The sequence below is a fragment of the Pimephales promelas genome, chromosome 7 (assembly GCF_988280905.1).
Source record: "Pimephales promelas chromosome 7, fPimPro1.hap1.1, whole genome shotgun sequence".
Taxonomy (NCBI): domain Eukaryota; kingdom Metazoa; phylum Chordata; class Actinopteri; order Cypriniformes; family Leuciscidae; genus Pimephales; species Pimephales promelas.
This window is the reverse complement of record NC_142775.1, coordinates 28660669-28685178: the sequence shown is the minus strand read 5'-3', so window position 1 is coordinate 28685178 and position 24510 is coordinate 28660669. Positions and strand designations below refer to the sequence as shown.

General features: G+C 37.2%; 1 protein-coding gene across 1 annotated transcript in view; it reads left to right on the top strand.

Annotated features, from left to right (window-relative positions):
• The first annotated feature begins 528 nt into the window (after positions 1-528).
• The window catches only part of igf2bp2a (insulin-like growth factor 2 mRNA binding protein 2a), a 47532-nt gene continuing 23550 nt past the window's right edge, over positions 529-24510 (top strand). The window contains exons 1-2 of the mRNA XM_039683555.2: positions 529-895; positions 1945-2005. Of these exons, the coding sequence (XP_039539489.1) occupies positions 721-895; positions 1945-2005 (236 nt within the window). The 5' untranslated portion in view covers positions 529-720. The remainder of the gene's footprint in view (positions 896-1944; positions 2006-24510) is intronic.

Genomic DNA, 24510 nt, shown 5'->3' with positions numbered 1-24510 from the left:
ACGTGGGCGTTCCCATTTTCCAGCTGCTATTCTCTTTGGAGTCTGAGTTTACAGCCCTAATTATTAATCGTAGATTAAATTTATAATCAACCTCGAAAGGTGTTAAGCAATATAAAACAAACGAGTAATTCTCCCAAGGGACCCAGGAACGACCATCCATCCACAACAACCTAAAGATGTCAATCAAGCTGTCAGTCACGACTGTAAATGTAAGTAGACTCGGAATTATTGAAATACACGTAGGCTACATCCGTTTATTAACACAAGCTTAATGGCTGTAGATTACTTGTCACTAGTGACTTGAACAGACATTCTGTAAGTGGATTTAAATAAACTAAACCCCCTGTGTTGCTCACGAGTCTCATCATTATGCCGTATCCAATGATTTATGCTGGCAAATTGAAGTCCATAAACACCTCAAAAGTAATTTTGTGATATTTAAGAGCGGTTTTATTTAGAGGCGGCGCTTGTTGCCAACGGGGTAACGTCGCAACGACACTTTTTTTCAATCCCAGTAAAAGAGTTTGAGCAGGAACATAGTTGTGTATATGTAGCGGGGGGTCCGGCTGCATCTGGGGGGTGACTGCTGATTTTCAGCACATTTATTTTTTTATTTTATTTTTTTCTATTTTATTTTATCTTAGTTTTCCTTACTTCGAGCAATCCATTGCACGCGCGCACACGCCGATATATTTGGACGTTAATATTTTCTTATAGACCATGAACAAACTCTATGTGGGGAATCTGAGTCCTTCGGTGACCGTGGAGGACCTGAAGCAGCTCTTCGGCGAGAGGAAGCTACCCGTGACCGATCAGGTCCTGCTCAAATCCGGCTATGCCTTCGTGGATTTCCCCGACCAGAACTGGGCGATTAAAGCCATCGAGACTCTGTCCGGTAAGTTCGTTTTTCACATCGCGGAAAGTCACGGGTATGTTCATATATATCTGGGAGTGACACCGTAAAATACTTTCTTAGAAGAGAAAAGAAAAAGTATCGCTCGCGCATCAGCCGCGCGCTGCTCCAGTTCTTCACGCGAGCGGACCAGTGCGCGAATGAACGCCCGCGAGCTCAATCACACTCGCGCGCGCTTCTAATAAGCGATACAAGTTGGATTTATGATATAATTCTTCAAAATGCACGCTCGTTTCGACAAGACGGGGTACTAAACGCGGGCTATTTCTCAGCCGTCGGCCCACAGGAATGTATCGGATGGGTCTGATGCTCGGGTGGAAGGCATAATTATTTTTCAGTTATTTTTTGTCTTGATTTTATTGAAAAGAAGCGAGCGAACTGAGCGAGGAGAAGGCGTCACATGCATGTTCCTATGGTGTCCAGGTATGTTTTTACGAGGTGTCTTGAAGGTGGGTGATGGGGGTCTGGAGGAAAGTGCTAATAAACAGGTAGCTGGGGGGACGGAGGTGAGATGCCAATTTTTGTGCTGCGCCAGGCCACTAACAGATGCACAACACCTCTAACGTTATATTCTCTTTGCACGCTCGCGAGTCTTTGTGAATGCAACAGAAAAGTAGGCTACACATCCAAACCCACTTGAAGAAACAGGACAAATTTAGGCAGATAAGTCTTATCCTTAAATCTCCCATTCTTCAAACTCCCCTCTTTGCTTGTATGTGGTTAGTGGGAGTGGAAAGCATGGCTGCCCATTCTTATCGTATCGGCTCAAGCATTTCGCATAATATCATCAGGCATTTTAGGAAATGTGGTTAACATTACACCTTACATGTAGACATGATAAAACCCACTAACGTCCCCGACGTACATTAATAAGCACGTGCACGTGTGATTGTATCCCACGTATTTACGTTTCACGCACGGTTGTTTGTTTTACAGAAATAGCCTTACAAAAAAGCTGAAATAAATCAGCTGTGTCGATAATACACTGAAGGATTGTAATTGTGATCATCTGTTCTTTATTTTCCTCGCAGGGAAAGTTGAATTACATGGGAAAGTGATCGAAGTCGACTACTCAGTTCCTAAAAAACTAAGGTAATAAATTGTCTTTATTTTCTTTTGCAATGCAAAGCATAAAGTGTATTAGGAGGTTGGTTGTGAAGCTGTGATGTGTAGGGCGCAATTTAAATTTAATTTGAGATGTTTTTCTATGCTATGTTCTCAAGTAATTTATTATTTTCTTGGCTGTTTATCTTAATGGCAGGGTTTGAGCTTGTGATTATTTTGCATTCAATTTTATGCAATGTTGCTATCACACTTGACTGAAAATACGCTGTCTTTAAGTGATCCGTAAAGCACTATCTGAATGCATGTCAAGGAATACTGATATTGGGTGTTTCTTTGCGTTATTTAGCACCTACTGCTATCATTTTCCCCTCACAAAAAGCTTAAACACACCGTTTAGGCTATGTGCAATATATTCAGGTGTGAATGCAAACATGGCTAAAAAGTTATAACCAACTCATAACTGAAATCAGAAATTACGCCCTTTTTTGATGCGTGAATTGTAGAGCAAGATCATTGTGCATGACCTCATGGCGCGTGTTTAGGCCTTTCAGTGGCCCACGTGATTTCCCCTATAGGCCCTGCGTGCGTGTTCCACGGGAGGGCGGCATAGAAATGGTTAGAGAACAGCCCCATAACCTTGAGATTTTAAGGGTTTACGTAAAACTGCATGCCTATACATACACAGACCTACAGTTTACATCAAGTGCACGCTTGCTGCGTTTTCTCGTCAGACAAGTCGTCAAATCGAAAATTAAGTATTGTTTTAAAGGTGTGAGGGAGTTATTTCGTAAACCACAATCATACTGGTATCTGGCGCCTCATAGGGTCGCATGTAAACTCGGGGTGTGTGTTGCATAAAGTGCGCAGTCAAGATGGCCATGTCTTTGATTTGGAAGAGTCGGCCATGCTGCTAGACTCAACCTAACATGTCTGAAAACAACATGCACGAGCAGAACGCTTGTGTGTGTGCGTGCGTGAAGCTCGTTCTGGAACGTTTCACGCCGTTCTAGAGTGCTTCTAGAATCCGAGGCGTAATCTGAAGCAAACTGGCGGGGCTCAAGTTACATATGAGCGATATCTGGATATATTTATGTCGAGATATAATCCTCATACATAAGGCGCGTATGCGTTTTATATGTTAGGAATGGTTTATTAGTCTCCCATGCCCAGTTATTGTAGGCACATAACTTACGTTTGTTGTTGCTGTTGTGACTCTTTGTTTTCACTTGGATACAGTGTAATAATGAGATGTGTGATATCAATATTTCACTGAAAAATCGAAACATGCAGTAAAATTTGTGCTTATTGACACAGATGTTGTTTTAATATAAATAATTTTTCATATTTTGGTTAAATACCTTATGAAAGTCTACTTTTTAAAAGTATATAAATTACGACTGAGTTTTGGTGTCAGTAGAATTTTTCACAGCATTAGGCCTAAAGAAAAGGGCATTTTGAAGTATGAGGCAATATTTTACATAAACATTATTATTAATTTATTAATCAGATTTTTCATACCTTGACTTGTTTACAGAATTGTTGGCTTTAGTTATAGCCTACTAGTTTTGTTGTTTTGCAATTCTTTTACATTGGGATGCTTTTTTTTCTGGAAGATTTTCCAAAAAAGATATACAATAATTTTGTTGTTTACTAAACTGTTGTCTCTTAGAAGAGACGAAAATGAGTCAAAAAATCAAAGTCTAAATTAGCCTAAATAAATTAATATTTTAATTGGATTTGTTTGTTATGGTATATTGCAATGGCTGAACAGACTTTACAATTTACAGAAAAAAAATGAAAGAAAGCGTGCTTTTTACAGGGTTGAATTCTTTGTGAAATATTTTAATTAGTTAGATTATGTCTGTTTTTTTAAATACATTATATTACATGTATGTGCAATTTAATATAGCAACAACAATGTTACAATATTATCAAATAGCATATGATGAAATATATAGACAAATTTCTTTAAGTGAGTATTGTTTTTGCCATAATGCCATATTGATCTCGTTACTAACTATTGTTTGATTGTATACCAGTGATCCACTGTTTTCAGTGGCCCTTTTATTTTTTCACAAATCAAGCTGTTAAACAAGTCAAACCAGGATTTTAATCATTTTACCTAAATGTTGAGTCAGCAGCAGTCTTAAAAGAAGTTCTAAACATTATATATCATTTTAAGAATTTAATCTAACAAATTAGGTTTGTGATATTTTCTCAGTTTGTTGTTCTAACTAATCAGAATGAGAATTTGTAAGATAATTATTTAAAATGCTATTTTTGTGAATTGGTTTTGGATGTCTATTCAGATCAGAAATGTTCCATTTTTATTTTTCTGTGTATTTTGTGAAAGATCTATTGCAGTGGTTTTATTGGTTTAAAAATCTTTTGGAATAGCAGCTGTGCTTTCATTGATGTATGTTACTTTATGATTGTTAAAGTTGTTGCTTGCAATAAGCAGTGATTTGCTGAGCAGCCTGTGCTCCTTTCAGGATTCTCCCTGTTTTCCTGTGATGTTTTATTTTGAAGTGGAGTCCTGTTATTTGCAGTAAGGGAGTAGAAGAATGAGAGAGACTTGCATGTATTCATTAGATAACATTTAATGTTGGAAAAAGTTAAAATGTTCCTCCAGGACTAATAAAATATTGTGTCATTTGAATCTGTTTTAAATGCCACATTTTACAGTGCATTGATAATGTTTTAAAATTATCTAAAATGTGTCCAAAATATTAAAATTCACATCAGTGTGCTCACAGTTTAAATATGAATTAATAGCTTGTTTTATGGCTGTGCAATTTACTAGATAGATAACAGTATAATTAACCAGATAACTTTAATTCATGCCCTTGTTATTGAAGTGTCTGTTTTTGTGAATTAATTAAACAATCTGGGTTCTCAACCACCAGGGAAGGTTTAGACATATTTCCTATTTTCATTTGTCATATCTTGATGCTGTGCTTGTGTGGTGGCAAGTCTGATATTTTAATTATCTAGTGTGAATGATTCACTTTTTTATTGATCTGATAAAATGGTTGTTATTTAGCCAAATGACTTCAAATCTTGCAGTACAAACATTCATATTTAAATTCTATTGTATTATTTATTTAACAGACACAAAATGATTATAGAAAATATGATAAAAAATACTAATGCATTTTATTTGTTTTTTAATGGTTTTTAAATTGAGTGAAATTGTTACTTTATTATACTGATTCTCTGTAAGTTTTCCATGATTATAGTTCTTACAATCAAATAATTTGTTCTGCAAGTATTTTTAATCTGTTGATCATGATTTTATTGGCTTGATTGGTAGTTTAAATTAAAACTTGTTACCTCTTATTCTTTAATTCCCAATAAACCCTGCTTATCTGTTTTCAGTTTCATTTTTTAGTTATCTCACATTTATCTCAGAATGTTTGTAAAAGGATAGACTGTAGATTTTAGGGCTATATCTGGATGGCTAAAAATGATCCACCCAGTTCAAATGATTTTTCTCCATTTGCTCATGAGTTGAAGAGATTGAGATGATGAAGGCTAAGAACAGAACTGTAAAGTGGAAGCTGGAAAAGTGGGTTATGAAGTTGTACTCTCAATAGAGAACTATTCACAAAGCCCAGGGGCATTAGGGTCTCAGAGATAAGGTTGATCCAGTAATACCCTTTCCCCCCATTACAGCTTCATGTATTGCCAATTTATATAGCAAACAAATTACCTGTAATAATACATCATGGAGTATTTGTGCAAAATCATAAAACATCATTGAAACGATTCATGCTTGCTTGATTTGTTTCTTTTCTAAGAATAGTATTCAACGAATGTTATACTAAAAATCTTATTCTTTTCAGTTTTGAATGAATACTTGAGGTACTTTTAGGTTTAAGGCATCAGTCCTGACATAATTTGTTTTCATGAACGCATCAGTAATAATGGTTAAACTCTCTGTGAATTCATTGCCTCGTCTTCTTTCACACGTTCAAAATGTGTCTAAAAGTGTGTTCAAATAGAATATCAAATGAAATGCTCTCTGTGAACGCAGTATTTGAGTTTCAATTTTGCAGAGGTTTACAACAGGCACTTCAAAATCCCCATAATTGTTTGTCAGCATGCTTACCTTACGAAAGCAACTGAGAAGTGTTCATTTTGTTACTCTAAATCTTTTAAGCCTAAAAAGATATTATAGAAAAAGAGGTTTCTCTATATGTGATGTGCAGCTCTTTTCATGGAGATCAGCAAATCTATTTTACCATTCATTGTTTGTTATTGAACAGTAACTGTACTTTGTTGTCTTCTAAGCTCTCTGTACCTCGCCTCCCTTGAGATTAAAATACTGTAACGCACATTTCCCCGTTTGTTAATCCCTTTATCGTTATAAAGGAGGCAGAGGAAAGAAAGGGATTTTATCATAAAGAATGTGAGAAAGATTGTCATAGAAGCTTTCATGCTGTAATCTCCTCTGAAGCAGCTTTGGCTGCTCTCTTCACTCGCTCTTATCAAGTGTTTGTTTGTAGACTAGCGGGCTAATGATAATGTTTCTCATTTGTGAAGTATTATTAAAGAGAGGGCCTGCTTTGAGTTTGTGCCGTTGTTGAACCTAAACAGGTCTAATGTTTTATTTTGTTCAGTGGAGTGGAAGGTCTGAAAGTTCATGTTTTTTTTTTTTGCTTAATTGTTGTCATTTGAGTGCTTACTTTCAGCAGATTATTGTGTGTAATTGTCCATATGGCGACAGGAAGTACATTAATTGGTGTGTTACTATAATCTCAAACTCTACTTGGACTCTTTTCCAGTAGCCTACGTACACTTAATCTTCAGATTAATCTTGGTCTGTATATGTTTCACAGGCTTCGGTCTGTATGAAACGGACTCGATTGAAAGATATTACTATAATGTTCTGTTATAAATTCGTATGAAATAAGATTTAAAGTCTATTTTCTAAATGCACATTATTGATCTTATTGTGAAGGATATCTTTTAAAAAAAAAAAATTTGACCTTGCAATATTTAATAAAAATACCATAACTCAATCTTCTGGTGAAATGACAGACTTTTCTCTGCTGATGTATGCTTGACTTTTCCTGTCATTTAGTCCTTTTAAACGCGGACTCTTTCTTACAACCAACTGTAAGCTTGCATTCAGATCTGCCTCCGTTCAGTCAACAACTGAAGGACAGAACCAAGTCCCTTTCTGGCATTTTCTTTTTCGATAATGTTTCACTCAGATGTACATCCCAATGAAACAAGATCTGTCCATTGTATCTGCTTCTTTATCCTGTATTCACACTCAAAAACCAAACGGAAATTCTAACACAAAATAGTGGTTAGATCATGTTTCCCTATCTTTTCAGATAATGTAAAAATTACCAGTACAAATATTAAATGATCATAAGGTTGTTCGTTGTTGTCAAGCATACGTAAACGGATACTGTTTCTGTTACATTATTAACAAAAATCTTGGATAAAATGCTTTAGAACTAGTACTAAATTCGGATGACTCGTTTTATATCCACAAATATTTCTCCATTAGATGCATTGCACATCAACATTACCCTTGGCTTGAGGGAAGCCTACCTTTGCAGAAGAGGACTGTGGGATATCTCAGCTGAGCAGGGTGCTGCTGAGCGGTCGCAGCGTGAGCGTTCATACATGGTGCATTGGCACTGCTTTGAGGTTTGTCATGGTCTTGGGTGGCGCATGGCAGGCGGGGGAAACGGGCAGCTGAGATCCCAGCAGATGCCATGTCTTCCACTTTGGCCCTGATGGGCTCACTCTGACTTAACGCTGTGTGAGTGTGTGTTGGAGCAGTTGTTCGCCCCCAGTCTCAGGGTTGGTCAGTACCACCTGTCCAATACAACCTCTTCTTCTAATCTAACCATTCATGGTTGTGCTACTGCGAAGTTTCATTTGTTGTCCTCTGATGATGCCAGTCGGCTGAACTCGATGACATTTATCTTGTCCTTCTGTGCAACTGTCACAAGAAATATGTGTAATATAGAAGGAGCTGTAAATATTTCATTGCAGCTGCATCAAGGGCACGCTGCCTCATCTTACAGCATTCAGAACAGAAGAGTGTGCGCCATACCCTTAAAGGGAACTAAAAGAAATGATAAAATATTATCAGTTTTCCAACCGTTCTGGCAGAATTGAGTCTACGCCCAACAGTGAGAATAATCCTATGGTTACTATGGCAACCAAATACGAGTATTTCTTGTTTTTCTTGTGAGGTTATAAAGATGGATGAAACGGATCCTGCATTATACATTACATTGCATTTTTTTTTTGGCCCAAAGGATTTTTTTTATTGTTTAGAGGTTGTTCAGTTATGTTTTATTTAAATATCAACTTTGTAAGGTTCTGCTAAAACTCCCTAGGAGGAATCAAAACTGTTGACAAATCATAAAAGAGTGTAGAATTTCAATGCAAAGTCATGGGTTTGATTCCCAGGGAATTCATGAACCGATAAAATGTGTGCCTTGCGTGCAATGTATGGTTGTTTTGGATAAAAACACCAAATGCATACATGTACAATGCAATTAAAATGTTAAATGGGACTCATTTTTGTCCACTTGTTAATATATGCCTTTTTTTAAATTTCTGAATTAAAGTAATTTTAAATATTTTAGTTTTGTGGCATAAACTCAATTAAAATTAGGGTGATACAACTGACTGGATATAATAATGAACAAAGAAAGCCTCATTAAATGAACAAAATTCTTGAAAAGAAAACATTATGAAGTAGGTTGGCGTAATCTTTTATTATTTATCAGGATCATATTTTAACCTAACTGCTTCACTCGACAGTTTCCTTCCAATTCGAAGTCATGTGTTAAATATAAATAAAAAGATGTGCAACTTTACTTGTCATGTATTAAAGCCATTCAAAGGAAACAAGTTTATTTTATGGTCCCACCACATGACATTTTTAGAGTCATTACATTTAAATTGGTTGAACACAGTTTGTGACTTTATTGAGATCTTTTTTAAAAGACTTGCTTGAGATTACCAGGATCTTTTTCTTCGAAGAAAAGAGAAATAGAATGTTTAATAATAAGTCTACTTACACACAATGTCTCTATTTGCTCTCCGTTGAATCTCATTGCTCTCTAGGAGACATGGTTGTATTATTACATGGATGTTATATGTCATTTTTCTTGCCAGTGTAATGCAGTTATACATTCTATTATTCAGGAATATTGTGGATTTTATATCGTCACTTGTTAAATGTCATGATGCATTTTATCCTTTTAAAACTTGCTAATAATGAAATTGTCACTGCCCATCCCTCATGATCCATCTGCATTTGGCATTTAAAAAGGACAGTGTGTCTGGTGTTTGTGGGATCTTCCCCTACGCAACTGTGAAACTTTGTCTGTGAGATTTTTATTCATGAATCCCACTCATGCATCAGCCATTTACATTTTGTCTCTCCATATGTATGATTGAGAGGGCATCAACAGCATGCCCTCAGAAACCTCTGAGCCAATCGGCACCCACCAGCTCCCTGTGCACAACTGAGTATTGTTTTGCTCAGTTTGATTAGTTATGAATGAAGAGACAGCCCTTCCTGTATGGACTTAAGTGATGGAGGGAGGGATCACAGCCATCCACAGGCCTTGAGCACATTACTAATGAGTTTTGATGGAATTTAAATGATTAATTCAGTGTGTCTGTGAAATGGGTGCTTTATTTGATGGACCTTTGATGGTCCTGGCATTTTCTTTATACATAATAATGTATATATGCTGCTGTTAGAGAAACATTTTTTGGATATATCTACTAACGAGGGTTTGTTATACACTGAGAAATCTGTTTGCGTGTCCATTCAGTGGCAGTTATTTTACATTATAAAGATACCCCTTATAATGTAAAAGTAATGTAAATTTTATATGCTACCGTTTTTTTGTTTTTGTTTTTAGAAAACAATATTGTTATCTATTTTGGCACAGCTGAAGTTTCAGCATCATTACCCTAGTCATCTGTGTCACATGATCCTTCAGAAATCATTCTAATATGCTGATTTGATGCTCAAGAAACATTTCTAATTATGAACAATGTTGTGCTTTTGATGACTGAATTTCCATTTGAAATATAAATCTTTTGTTATGTAAATGTATTTACTGTCACTTTTGATCAATGTAATTTGCCCTTGCTGAACGATTAAACCCGAATCTACTAATTATTACAAACAGATTTTTATTGATTAAAATTTGATTAAATGAAAAACATTTTGAAATTTGCATTTTATAAATAAAGGCTCTTCTGTTACAGCTGTATTATAAATATTCCACAATGAAGCTGAAGTCTGCTCCTTGCATATTATTGTTTGGAATATGGCAACAGAAAACATTTATCATAGAACCTCACACTTGGTACTAGTCAATTGATGTCAACATTTTGTTCCCTACAAAATGAAAATTGATATTGAATCAGTCTGCTATTGATGTAAAAATTCATTGAGTCATATTGGGAGAATCATTCGCTGTTGTCTGTGGGGCTCTGAGTCTGAGAGTCACTGACAGAGGGCAGTGTTTCAGAGGTGACAAAGTCTACCTGCCACAGTATGTGCTTAAAGGAATTAGTAAGCCAAGAAGCTCAGTCAAGTGTACAGAAGACCTCTATGCCCTGTGATCTACTCATAGATAGTCTGTTGTGGATGCAATTTGACAACGGACGGAACAATGTCAGCCACGTCGTTCAGTTACACCATTTTTGGACTGTGCGTCTTTGTCACCCTCTTACTGAGGGAAATGCCTCTGCCTCAGCCTTCTTTGTGGGAATCGGTGAATGAGGACATTGAATGAAACTCTCCCTGATAAATATTTAGCATGTTTGACACAGACTCTGCAGGCCAGACACAGAGAAAGAACCCCTTGAAATCATCATGCTACCGAGAGGCAGTTTACGATCACTGATAGACTTAAAGGGGCTCATCATATTATCTTCTTTAAACATGATCATCCCAACTACCTTTCGCTCACCCTACCGTGAGACCCTAAAGAATCCGTTCGTTTTTTGTTTTTGTTTCCCCCCCCCCCCAAATCCTGTTTTATTAGTTTAATTAAATATTAATAATAATAAAAAAGCCTTATCAAATAAACGTGGTAACCATAATAGTGCAGAAATTCTGTGCATGTTGTTTATGTATTCACCGACCATATTGCGTTTTGGTTACGTGTACAGCCCTACTTTTAGTTATTCATCCAAAATTTGTGACATTCCACAATATACAGTAAATTCCATTTTAATGACTGGATTGGATTCAACTATTCCATCTGTGTTTACCACATCGCAGAAATCATAGGTCCCTAAATACCTGTTATTAGGGGTTGACGTGCTGCCTTTGAACAAACCCAGTGTGTTTAAGGTAAAGAGCTTGTGTCTTGTCAAATATGCTAGATGTCACTCTCCATCTCTAGTACTTTGAGAAGGGACGGGACATAATATGCTGGTGGTATATCGAACCATGGTAAAGACTTTGGGTTAGGGTTATAAAACATTTGTAGCTAGCTATATTTGTGTGGGTTTGGGCAGAAATGCTTTATTTCTACATTTGGAAACATGTAATACAACAGTTAGGAGGGACGAGTCCCAAACAAGTCAAAATGTGGAATAACTTGTTACTTAAAGGTGTTTGCAACAGCAGGACGCCATTTTAGTTTATGATGAGCAACATCACAAACTTGTTTCATTAATATAGATTTTTTTGTGGTGTGTTGACACAGGTGCATATGTTGGATATTTTTCAACAGCTTCAAATGTGACTCATTCAAACAGAATTTAGATTAATAATTACCCGTTTAATGTTTGCTTTAGTATTTTGAGTCTTGTTTTTAACCCATGTTAGGTACACTACCATTCAAAAGTTTGGGGTCAGTAAGGTTTAAATACTTACAAAGATGCATTAAATTGGTCAAAAGTAACGTTAAAGACATTTTGTAATGTTACAGAAATATTTCCATTTCAATTCTGTTCTTTTAAACTTTCAAAATATTATTATTATTTTTTTTAATCATGATTTCCACAAAAACATGAACTGTTTTCAACATTGATAATAATAATAAATCATACTTTAGCATCAAATCAGCATGTTAGAAGGATTTCTGAAGGATCATGTGACACAGAAGACTGGAATAATGATGCTGAAATACAATCACAGGAATAAATTCTATTTTAAAATAGGAAACAGTTATTTAAAAAAAAATAACACACTTTTGATCAAGTAAATGCAGCCTTAAGTATTTAATAATTAATATTTAAATAGGCTGTTACCAAAAGATATTGCCACTTTCACATACCACTTTTGACACAACAAGAGTCCAATCAAGTCCACCAGTCAAATCCTCACCAATTTACAGCAGTTTTACAACATCTGGGTGGAGAGCAGAGCATTTGAGTTGCGTGTAGAACACAAGACTGACGAGAGCCATTGTCATGGGAAACAAAACCTTCAGATGACAGACAGCTTTCTCATTTCTCTGTCAATGTAAGATACCAAAATCACAAGTGAATCCTCACAAAACACGGTAGACGCATATTTGTGCAGTATAGCGGGTCTCTCTTGCTGTATGACGTGACCGACAACTAGTTGTTCTGCATTTTCTGAGAATACGGTTGTGAGTTCTGAAATTTTTTGTGTGTATGGTCGGCTATAGAATGTGGTTGTCGCTCCCATAAATAACTAAATGGTGTGTGAACGCAACCGTACTGAGGACTCAAATACAAGACTGACAACAAGTTTGCTGCTGTGTGAACGTGGCCTTATTTGATGGCAGTTCCTCAATCTTGTGACTTCGTACCTATAAGCTTTTTAGATTACAAGGAACCAACATAACCTTTAGCCACAAACCTTGACAAAGAATTCCTCTTAAATTCCCCTGTACTGACTTGTGACTCATCTGCAATCATTGGTGATTCATTGGTGAAAGTGATTCATTCAGAATATATTCATGGATGCCAACTACGCCACTCCAAATAGAACGCCGCCATATTTACGACCGATCTCGCCCGGTATGGCCGCCCAAACTGCCCATTTGAATGAGAGAGTCACCTGGTGAAAATTTCAGATTCCGATCCTTATTTGTTACCCCAAGTTTTCTTTCAACTCTTTCATACAGTCATGGTCATAATTGATGGCACCCCTGGTAAATATGATCAAAACTGGCTGTAAAAAATAAATCTGCATTGTTTATCCTTTTGATCTTTTATTCAAAAAATTTACAAAAAATCTAACCTTTCATTGAAGTAAAAGAACTGAAGGTGGGGGGGGTAAATCACTAGGGCTGTGCCATATCATACCGCCCACGATAATACCGGTATAAAATTTTACATGATAAAAAAATGTCATATTGTGATATTGATGTTATAGTGGCGCGATGACGTATGTCGTAGTTATTCATTAATTTAAATAAATACTATAAATCATTAATTCAAATAAATGTAACTGTAATGGAGTTAAAGGATCAGGGACATTTCAACATTTTATGCACTTTAATCAATAAATAAATAAACACAAAGCGAAAGTAAAAGCGGCAGCCCCCTCATGGATGACTGACACGCACATAAACAAAACCTAACGTAAAACAGTCCAAGCCTGGTTCTTCACTGACGTATATGCTTCTGAAGCTCCTTTTGTGAGAAACTCGAGACCTCCATGTCATGCATTAGAATTGTTTAAGTTTAGGCTAATATATCTATTAAATAATAATAATAAAAAAAAACTAGACTAGCTATATAAAACTAAAATTAACAAAAGCTTTTAGCTCGAATTAGATGTGAATCTAAGAAAAGCTTGAATTTTGTTAAGTTCTGGAATATACAAGGTGAAAATGAAAGTAAAACTCTAAAGCGTAGTGAAGGGTTCATTGCTGTTCATAAATAAATGTAGGCAGGCAAATGTTCATGTTCATCTGCAAGGGCATGTGGGACAGAGCCCAATTTTCCAATCTAAAACTACTGAAAAATAGAACTGTAGTGCACTCTAATTGAGAGCCATTGGGGCAGTTTACCTCACCTAAACCTTGCTCTAAACCAAGATGATCTCAATCCGCTTCATCTGTGTATATTGGTCTGCATCAGGACAGTAACTAGTTGGCATGTCTGTTCTTCCTATAGCCTTGTGAATAGCCTTTATATAGTTCTGTTGTGTTTGATTTATGTTTGTTCTGAGATTAGAACTCACAACTTGTAACATTCTAAAACAACATTCTGAGGCAACACAAATGGGTGTGTACGCCTGTCAATCAATATTAGAGCGCCTCCCTCAGGCTGAATAATGCAAGGACGTTAAACCTCAGCCCAAAGTGTGTCTGCATGTGATCAACGGTTCGAATTTAAAACGTTACAAAATGTTTATCATAAACTAGCGCCAAGACCCAGAATCTGTCCAACCTACATTTATGGCCAGAAGCCACTTCTGGTTAGTGTGCTGGTAGTTCTGGCATCATAACAGTGTTTCAGTCTGAGCTTATATTCCATAGGCTGGGTAGAGCTTTGAATTGTAAACATTGGAGTGTGTGTACTTGTAGAACTAATTCTGTTCTGTAACTGCTAATAACAATCCAGGACACAGAACATTTCTCTCCTTTTGCTGACTGTCGATCTGTTACGGTATTCAGAGATGATTCATTTTCTAATTTGGAGGCCTGTAGCTCTCTGTGCACAGGTGGATTGTGATGGATGTCACTTTATGGGGTGGAGAAACTGGTCTGTGAGTGCCAGAGCAGGTTCAGAAAAACCACAAGCCTGCCAAGGGCAGTTCATGCTATCATCAGCTCGTTGACTGAGCCAACTGGGTTTCAGATGAGAATACAGTCTCTCTAGCACATCCCTGTTTTGTCAACACTAACATTTTAAAATGTCCTTTACAACTTGTCTTATTAAAATACTGTTGATGTTTTGCTGTTGGCCTTTTGACTAGAGCTGCGGAATTGATCGTATAAATAATCAAGGTTACTATTGTGCAATATGTTGACTACAGTATTGCATTAGGTCTACTCCCATTGCATCAACATTCACTGTTGGCAGTGTGTTTTTTTTGTCAGTGGTTGAGCTTTGTAAACAATTACTGACATGTCTGTTGTTTTCACTTAATTTGATGTAAATTCTATTAATCAAAACAATTACTGGGGAAATAATCATTATTAATGATTTTTGCCATAATGCATCATTTTCTGTAGACCCGTAGTTTTAAACGAGACGATTCTCTAAGTCAGTATTTGATTTTGTAAAGAAAAACAGGTGTACATGAGTGTGGTGTAAATTAGTATAAGCATAAATGAATGTTATGGTGTATATAATTCATTAAACGTATGCAAAGCTGCATAAGATTCATTTTTGTTTCTCTCTCCATCATGGTGATGCATGATTCTGAATTTTATTTACAATCCTATCAAACCCAATGGAAAATACATCTTCCTGAAGAACAATAGATGCTTATTGGAAGGAATAAGAGCCTAAGGGAATGGTTTACTCATTACATTAGGTAACTCGTTAAATGAAGTCACATTAATGTAAACCATGACAGACAGTGATTAAGGATTTTCCACAGGCCTGTTTGATTCAAGGCTGCTTCCTTTTGCTGGATGAGTACTGAAGAGACATATAAACAGATAAGCTAAACTTGGGCTGTCAATCTTATGTAAAACAGCATAAAAATATTGAAACTTGAAGTACCAACTTTTTTTTTGTAAATCTGCTGTTAGTTTTAGCTGTTTTGCCACCTGGTCTCCCAGCCTACCCAAAACCATTTAACCGGCCAACAGACAGGTCTGACAAGCTAATGCTAGCAAAGTTTAGTTTAGGCTAAGTTTAGGTTAGCTTAAGCAGTTTTTCATCACCAGTGATCAATGTATCTTGACTTCTAAACTCGTTTTTCATAACGTCTATGCATTGATTGTTTTGTCTGTAATAATATCTGACTTTTAAATGTTTGATTTGTCTTCATATTTTGGATGCAATTAAAGCACATTGTAACGCTTGCTGTAAGGTGCTATTCGGTTGTTAAGTCGTGACGTAATCACACTCTGATAATACTGTTTCCGGGTCCAAATGCTGGGTCCTCTCTATCTGCTTACCGCTTTTGCCCGAGTTTTAACATGACGCAGTGCTGTGTCCCATGTTGTTTAAATAGATCGGAGTTAAAAAAAAAACAAGTGACATTCAACTGTCATTCTACCGCTTTCCCTGAGACGAGAAAGAAAAGAGAAAATGGCTGCAGTTGATAAGGTAAGTTACAATTCTTTCCTTTATCCCTAACACCCACTGGCGCTGAAGCGAAGCCAGTCCTTTAAGAAAAGGGCTTACTCTAACGTTATGGGTTGTAACGTTAAGATATGGACGAGCGGAGCGCTTGGACCCGGAAGAGGCTAAACATCACGCGTGACGTCAGACTTAACAACCGAATAGAAATAAAAAAATACTACTTAAAGGATGTTCATTTGGGGTTAATTTTATTAATTTTGACTGGGAATGGTAATTGGGAATGACTCTATTAGCAGTTTTAGCAGACTGATCTCATGAAATGGCATATGTATGACACGCCAATTCGTATTTCCATTTTTGGCGTGCTATCAACACGCATAATCGCTTTTCAGCGTGTTTATAAACGCTGTTGACTTAACGTTACATTACTGTATATATAATATATGACCTACCCCAACTCCGTCGCTAAACCTACCCGTCACTGGGGTTAATACCATTTATGAGTCTTCCCCTACCATCCTAGAAAAAAAAAATATCGCTCCCCATGATGTAGATCTACATTTTGCTTCGTTTTGCTCGGACATTCAATGGCGTGTACATACATGCGGAATCACTCAGACTTTTAACGGCGTAGACATACACACGGATAGCTCAAAATGCGTGTAGATAACACGCCACTTGACTTGAAAGTTGCGTCTATGTTCACGCAAAAGTCATGATGCCATGTTGGTTTTAGAGATGCATTGAGGATGCCTCATGTAAACACCCCTTCCTGTCTCTCAGCCATTCATATCCAGGAGCAAAGTGGACAAGCTCCTTACCAGAAGTACTCTGTGTTTCACTAATGGGGCTGCTATTTATGGAGCATGCATTTCTCAAAGAGTAAAACAAGCATTTCACTGTCGCCCATGGGAGATGAAAGCACAAAATAACGGATAAATACTTGCAGATTTGTGTTGGCTAGGTTTTGTGTCGTGTGTGTTTGTGTGTGTGTGTGTGTATGTGTGTGGCAGGCTGACCCATAAAATGGAACAGGACTGGAAACAGCTGGCAGACTGTACCTTTATTTACCAAACAACAACTCTGCACCATGCTTTGAAAGCAAACTCCCAGCATGCTGATTACTTAATGCATCAGTAGACTAACAATGCCCTCCTCCAAATCCTGTGATCTCTTCAGCTGAACATTTAAGCAAAAAGTGAACTCAATGTACCTGCACGGTACTAACAGTGTTCTGTTATGTAGCATGGTGTGCAGTAGTCAATTCTCTCTTGCTTCCCTGGCTCAATTTATACCTTATATAGAAGCATAATAGTATTTTTCACAAAAAATAAGTTGTTACAAACATTACTTTAAAAAGTAAGTTTGTGTGCAATGTGAATTATATTTTCTTAAATGAACACCAAGTAACACTAAGTTTACATAATGTACACAGTAAATATGACATCAATATATGACAGTGGCAAACGGCATATTCCAAAGCTGTCCCAATAATGTTTGGCATCTTGTTTACAATTCTTAATATGGATTCTTTATTCGTTGACTTGCATTATGTTTTGGCAGGTCAAGTGATATGGGAATCATGAGGAGTTTAGCAGTTCTCGTTGCATAACGTTTTCTTTTAGTGATTCTTTTACATTTTTTCTGATCAGTGACTTTTTAGGAAACCATTCTTTAAATGATTATTTTCTTCTTACTGAACGACAAGAATTACATGTAATTCCAATTAATTTAGATTAAATATACATGTAATCTTCTGTAAAATAATATGCTTCAGTAATTCCCTCAGTTCTCCTGTCACTGTTTTGCTTCATTGGATGAGAGTGTAGTGCTCTCTGATAGGCTGTGCCAGTCAGGCTTGAGAGTGCTGCTGTGTGATCTCTCTCTGTGTGTGTTAGTGAGCTGCAGTGCAGCTGCTCAAGTAATAGGTGCGCCTCTAGCAGTGAGCGCTGCATTGTAAATTGTAGTATATACACAATATTGAGCCGGCCAATTAAATCAAAGTAGGTTGGCCTTACATGTTCACAGATGCCAAACGTGAATTACAGCGACACTTCAATTTTAACTGTGAAAGAGTGGGATAAGATGTAAGTAGCTAAATATCTGACAATGTTTTACGATAGAAGTGTTAAAGGATGACAAGTCATGTAATAATCATTGATTCTAACTAATAGACTATTCTTCCGAAATTTCCGTTTTTTAATTAAAAATGGCAGCTTACCCAATTCTTACCCTAGGATAAATTTCCTTTTCTGACGTGTTTTTTACTTCCTCAAAACTTCATGTCCAAGTACTAAGCATTCATAACGGCATATAGTTCTCTCTCTGAAGCCAAGTTTGGGATCCATGAGTGACTCCTAAGAGCATGACTCTCTGACTACTGGTTTCAGTGAGTGAATATTGACAGCAGCAGAGGGCCTTGCCCTTGTCAGGGAACTGCTGCCTCCATTTACTTCTCCCTTCTGCAGGATCTCAGCCAGGCAGGTGAACAACACACTGCATTCTCATTAGCCTTCGCCTTGAGAGTGAGAGAGAGAGAGCGAGAGAGAGAGAGAGAGAGAGAGAGAGAGAGAGAGAGAGAGAGAGAGAGAGAGAGAGAGAGAGAGAGAGAGAGAGAGAGAGAGAGAGAGAGAGAGAGAGAGAGAGAGGGAAAGGGTGTATATGATGATGTTGTTCTTCTAATCTAAGGTCTTTGTATGTCTAAGGCAGAGCACAAAAGGCAGTTTAGATCAGTAGTTAGGGTGGTTTCTGTACTGATGAATCCTTGAGCATTTGCTATTTACGTCACTGTCACATGTGGCACATTCATCATCAGGCATGTGATTGGCTAAGGACAAAAAAGCAGGAAAATATACTGAGACCCCAATCAAACTGGAATATATATATATAGAGAGAGAGAGAGAGAGAGAGAGAGAGAGAGAGAGAGAGAGAGAGAGAGAGAGAGAGAGAGAGAGAGAGAGAGAGAGAGAGAGAGAGAGGGAGAGAGAGATAGAGAGAGAGAGAGTATATATATATTTTTTTACATCTTTTTGTTTGTTTTTTGGAAAATCGATTTTTGACATTTATGAATCGATTCAGAATTGTCCACGTCCGCATCACAATGCATCTAAGATTCAATTTTTCCCCCAGCCCTAATAAAACATTGCTTTTCCCTGTCATGTTTATTTGGTGGGAAATCTGTTGTCTCTCGTCTAGTTGCCTCCTTACACTCTTAGATTGAGTATTGACACATTTCTTCATCTGGGATTTTAAAATGTAAATTGTTTTTATACTAAAAAGATGACTAGTAATTACAAAACAAATGTGTTGCTTCTTCAACTAAATGGTATTCTCTTTGAATTTGTACTTAAAATACAGTGACTATGATAGGAAACATTTTCAACATGGCATAATCGTCTTTTCTTTTTTTTTTTTTACAAGTGTCTGTTCTGTTGCAGTTAGGGAAGTGTTTTAGTGACACTTGGACAGTTCAGAGTTTTAGTTCTGTAGTGACTTCAGGAAACACTGAAAGCTCAGTCAGTTGTAACACCGGAAGTCATTTGTGTTAATCTCAAGACAGACAAAACATTTGTGCAAAAGTACTCGCAACACCATCTTCAGTAACTTATCTGACAAGAAGACAGCCCCTCTAGTTTAGGTGTTAACCTCAGTTTTTAGTGCGCTGAATGCTGATGATAGTGTTGTTGTATTACTGTCCAATTTTAGCTGATTCTGTGTATTTGACTTTGGTGAGGGGGAGATGGTGAAACTGATTTCACATCTTTGTATATCCAGGAACAACATTCCAATGCACCATGGCTAAAATAATGGAGATAATGGCTAAAATAAATGGCTAAGATAAAAGGCTATAAATCTTTACCTCCAACATCCTCACACGCAATATAGCCTACTAGCCGAGACTCATTCTTGTACAGATGTGACGTAATGACGCAAAGACTTGCTTGAATCTCCCGCGGAAATCCACCAGTAGCACTGGAATTAAAAACATTATTACAAGCTTACAGCTTTGAGCCGAGCTATGGCAAGCAGATAGTTTTGAACACTGGCTGGTTATGTATATTCTCAAATATGTGTTTTGGATCATTTTTAACCCCCAAAAAAGCTACAGACTGCAGCTTTAAATTAAATTCCACATTCATCCTCACATTTCCAAAATACCCTCTATGAATCTGTGAAATTCTCAGAACCCAGGACATTTGCACGCATAGATACTTTTTTATCACAGGGCTCCTGAGACTGAGGGAAACCCATTGTGGCTTTTAAAGTTCCTGTGCATCCAAAACTATTAAAGCCAGGAATGTGGAGTGTCTGGGTAGATTCACAGCCCAAGACAAGACATTTGAAGTAGGATTGCATTTCATCTAAGGAGGGAGCAAAAAACGTACCTAAAACTGTTGACTTAGCTCTTCTTCTTTGACTCTTTATGAGGCCACACTGCGGGACGTATAGGACAGACATGGAACATTGGATGTCTGTGGCTTGCGAGCTGCCGCCTGGTGTCAGTTCTGCACACCCTCATGAGTGTGTGTGTCTATGTGTCCTGCCACCCATATGGAGTGGAGCCACTATGTCTCATCTCCGCATGAGTGCATTTTTTGTTCATGTGGATGTTACACATCATGACGGTTGCTCCTTTCATGAGACTAGTATGTTTAGTTTAAAAGATGCCACAATAAATGATTGGGCTGGGTATTGATACAAATTGGATTCAACAGTTCATGTCTCTATCAACTAAAGGTGTAAACTTTATTCAAACAACACTATAACAGAAAAGGTTCAAATAAACAGAGTCCGTTCTTAGCTTTTTTTGATCAAAACTGCAGTGAATTCATCACATGACATTGTAACCAAAGTGCCAGTCACTTTTTTAATTGCCTTTCGGTGCTCATTTCCTGTGCATGAATCCAGATAAGAGTCAGCTTCCTGTCTTTGTTGTGTCCACCACAGCCAGGGCATTGGAGAGAAGTGAGGTCCACCTCTTTCTCATTCTCCAATGAGGAACGCCTGAATATTTGTTCTCTGTTTGCACACGTGTGACTCACAATTATCCGCCCCTGCTCACGTGCCCACGTTGTGGCTGAGTGATTTATGTATGGTGAATAGCATTTCGTCTGGCTGACAGGGATGATCAGATGGTGGTCGTTAGCAGGTCTGAGAGGTCCTGGCCCAAGGTGAATGGTCCTATTCTGACCCGTCTGCTGCACGCCGCTTCCAGTGGCGAACGTTCCTTCGCACCATCCACGCGGATGTGAGGATCAGTATGCCAACATGGTTTTCTAGCTTGTGCGCTGCATCTGGCTGCTGTAAATATTAGCTTTTCAACTGAACGTGGCCACCCTCAGATATTCAAAGGCAGAAATTGAGAAGCGTGTTTTTTTATTTAGTTGTCTGGCACCCTTTTCTAAACCAGCAGCAGACAGCTTGGTTACGTTCAACAAACATACGGCAAGCAGTGCATTCAGTCTACATCTTCTAGTGCTGGTGGTTTTGGACTGGGGTGAAGGGGTCTGTGAGACTGATTTCAAAAGTGCATTGGGTTCAGCTCCATTACACATAAATAAAAACAAATACTCACTGAAGAGATTCGAAAATAACAAGCTAATAAACCTGCTCCCTCTTGATGAAACATCATAAATTAATCCTTAGAGATCCAGATCATGCCTGTCAGTGTTTGTGTGTGAACTGAACTTATTTATGGCATTACATGCGTTAGAGAGTAACAGGCACATAATTCAAGAGTTTTGTTTCTCTATGCATGTGTCTCTTTTGTGTCATTTTGCGTATATACTAAATTCACCTTTTAAGTGTTTTTTTAGGGATACACCAATGTAAATAATTTGGACTGATACTGATAATTTGTTTCATGTTATGAATGATGACCGATAAATTGTTTAAAGGGGTCATGATATGTGAAATCAAATTTGCCTCAATCTTTTGACCTATACGAGGTAATTTGTACCATAAAAAACATGAACAAGTTTCATAGCTTAAAACATTAAAACACAATTTTATATGCTACAAATGCTATTAAAACATGAACAAGTTTCATAGCTTAAACATTAAAACACAATTTTATATGCTACAAATGCTATGCATTTAGGCATCAAAAAATATAATGTACAGTATTAAGTTATTAAGTTAAGTTAAGTCAATTCAAACTACACTAAAATGAATATGATTTATCTAATCAAAAAAATTGTGGCAACAGATTACAAGCAATATTGTTAATTAAATGTAACAAATTAGAATTAAGTAATATTTAATCAAATTAATTCCTTCAAAGTTAACCATTTAAAATGAGTAAAACTTACAACAACCAAAAAAACATAAATTGAAAATTTGTCACCATTATGGTGATCGTGTTTGTTTTAAAATTACAGTTTTCTCCTTCCGTGATTCTGCTTGTTAACATCAGGTGTCTTCAGTGTTGGCAATATAAAATAAAGAGTTCTTAATTAATCTCTGACGTCTGTGTTTTAGTCAGATATATTTTTTTGTGAACTTAGTTTAAATGGTTAACTTTTAAGGAATAATTTGATTAATTATTACTCACTTCTAATTTGTTCAATTTAATTAATAATATTGTTTGTGATCTGTTGCCACAATTCTATTGATTAGATAAAGTAAATTTATTTTTACAGTGTAGGCGAAATGAACAGCCAAGTTTCTACTCTACGATACTGAAACACTAAAAATACGCAAAATTTGCCAGATAACCAACTTAGTACCAGTACATTTTTGGACTTTTTTTTTGCCACATTATTTATAACAAATGACGCTAGTTTGACTCAAACCTGTTTACTGAAAAAAAGCTGCCTTAAATTTTTAAGTACAATCAACTGATGTTAAGTCATTTAAACTTAAATAACATTAAACTGTAAAAACATATGTTCTCATAACTTATTGATCATATCATTTTTTAAAGTGTTGCAAGCACCACTGTGCACTGAGACTGAGAACATGCAAACAAAGCGGACAGCTCAAGTCCTTATGTACATTTCTTTTGTGAGAGTGAATGCGTAGAAGATAGGCAGAGAGATGTTCATGCTGAGGTTGGCCAGGATCCTCCTGTGATGGGCAGGGCGTGTGCATCTGAGCCTGTGCACGTCCAGGAAGGGCTCAGTAATCCAGTGCTGCCACAGGCATGCTGAAAATGAGGAGCCCCTGAAAAGCACTGTCACTTTTTCCACCCCAGCAGGGTGGAGGAAAGATGGAGAGATGGAGGAAAAAAGAGGGGAAGAACATGGATGGTTATGGTGGTTAGTGAGAGAGAGAGCAGACAGAAAAAAACAGCCGTCGTCCACTTGTTGTGTCGTCGGCATTTGAACCTCAACACAAGGCATGACAGAGAAATTAGCAGTTGCTTCTATTCTTTCCTTTGCTCTGATCCAGCTTTCCCATTTTCTCAGCTTTCGGCCGTTTTTTTCCCCTTCATAACTCACAGACCTAAACAAATCCACCCTCCATCTTTTGGTATTAGAAGCAGTTATATGTGCCTAAAGTAAATGCACCATCAAAGGGTTAGTTCACCCAAAAATAACAATTCTGCCATTCGTTATTCACCCGTATTCCATTCCAAACCTGTATGACTTTATTTCCTGTCTGTAACACAAAAGAAGATACTTTGTTGTTGGTAACCAAACAGCTTTGGTTATTATTGACTTCCACTGTATGGACAAAATCATATTACAATATGTAACTAAGTAAAAGCTGTTTAAGACAGATGAGGATAATAGTGTGACTGGAGAAGCCCTTACAAGTGCACCGTGAATGGAAACATCACGTCTGCCAATTGAGAGCGTCACAACTTGATACAGTGGACTCTTCCATTGATTATAATGAAAGCAATTTAGCTTATCGAGAGGTGCTGCTCATGTCTGCTGTAGAGACAGTGTTAAGGCCATTGCACACTGAGTACGAAATTTTCGTATGCGTATTTTCGTGTTCGTCAGCCTAAAAATTTGTCACGCATAGAAACCTTGCACACCGAGTCCGTTGCGTATTTATTAAACCTTTGCGGGAAAAAACACAAAAATGCCAAATGGATTCGTCAAGCAGTGAGGATGATTTTTGCCTTCTCTCTTATTGAAAAGAGAAGGAAGAGAAAATATTACGTCCATCCAATCCTGAAATTGCGCTGAAAGGAAGGAGAGTTCCTTTTCAAGGAGTTGGGAATTTATCCTGAGCGATTGAAAATTTACCTCAGAATGTCAGTGGGACAGTTTGATGCTTTGCTAGCGATTCTGAAACCACATATTAAAAACAAGACCACCAATTTCCGTGAACCAATCGATTCTGAACGGAGACTGGCAGTGTGTCTGGTATGGACCAGGTAT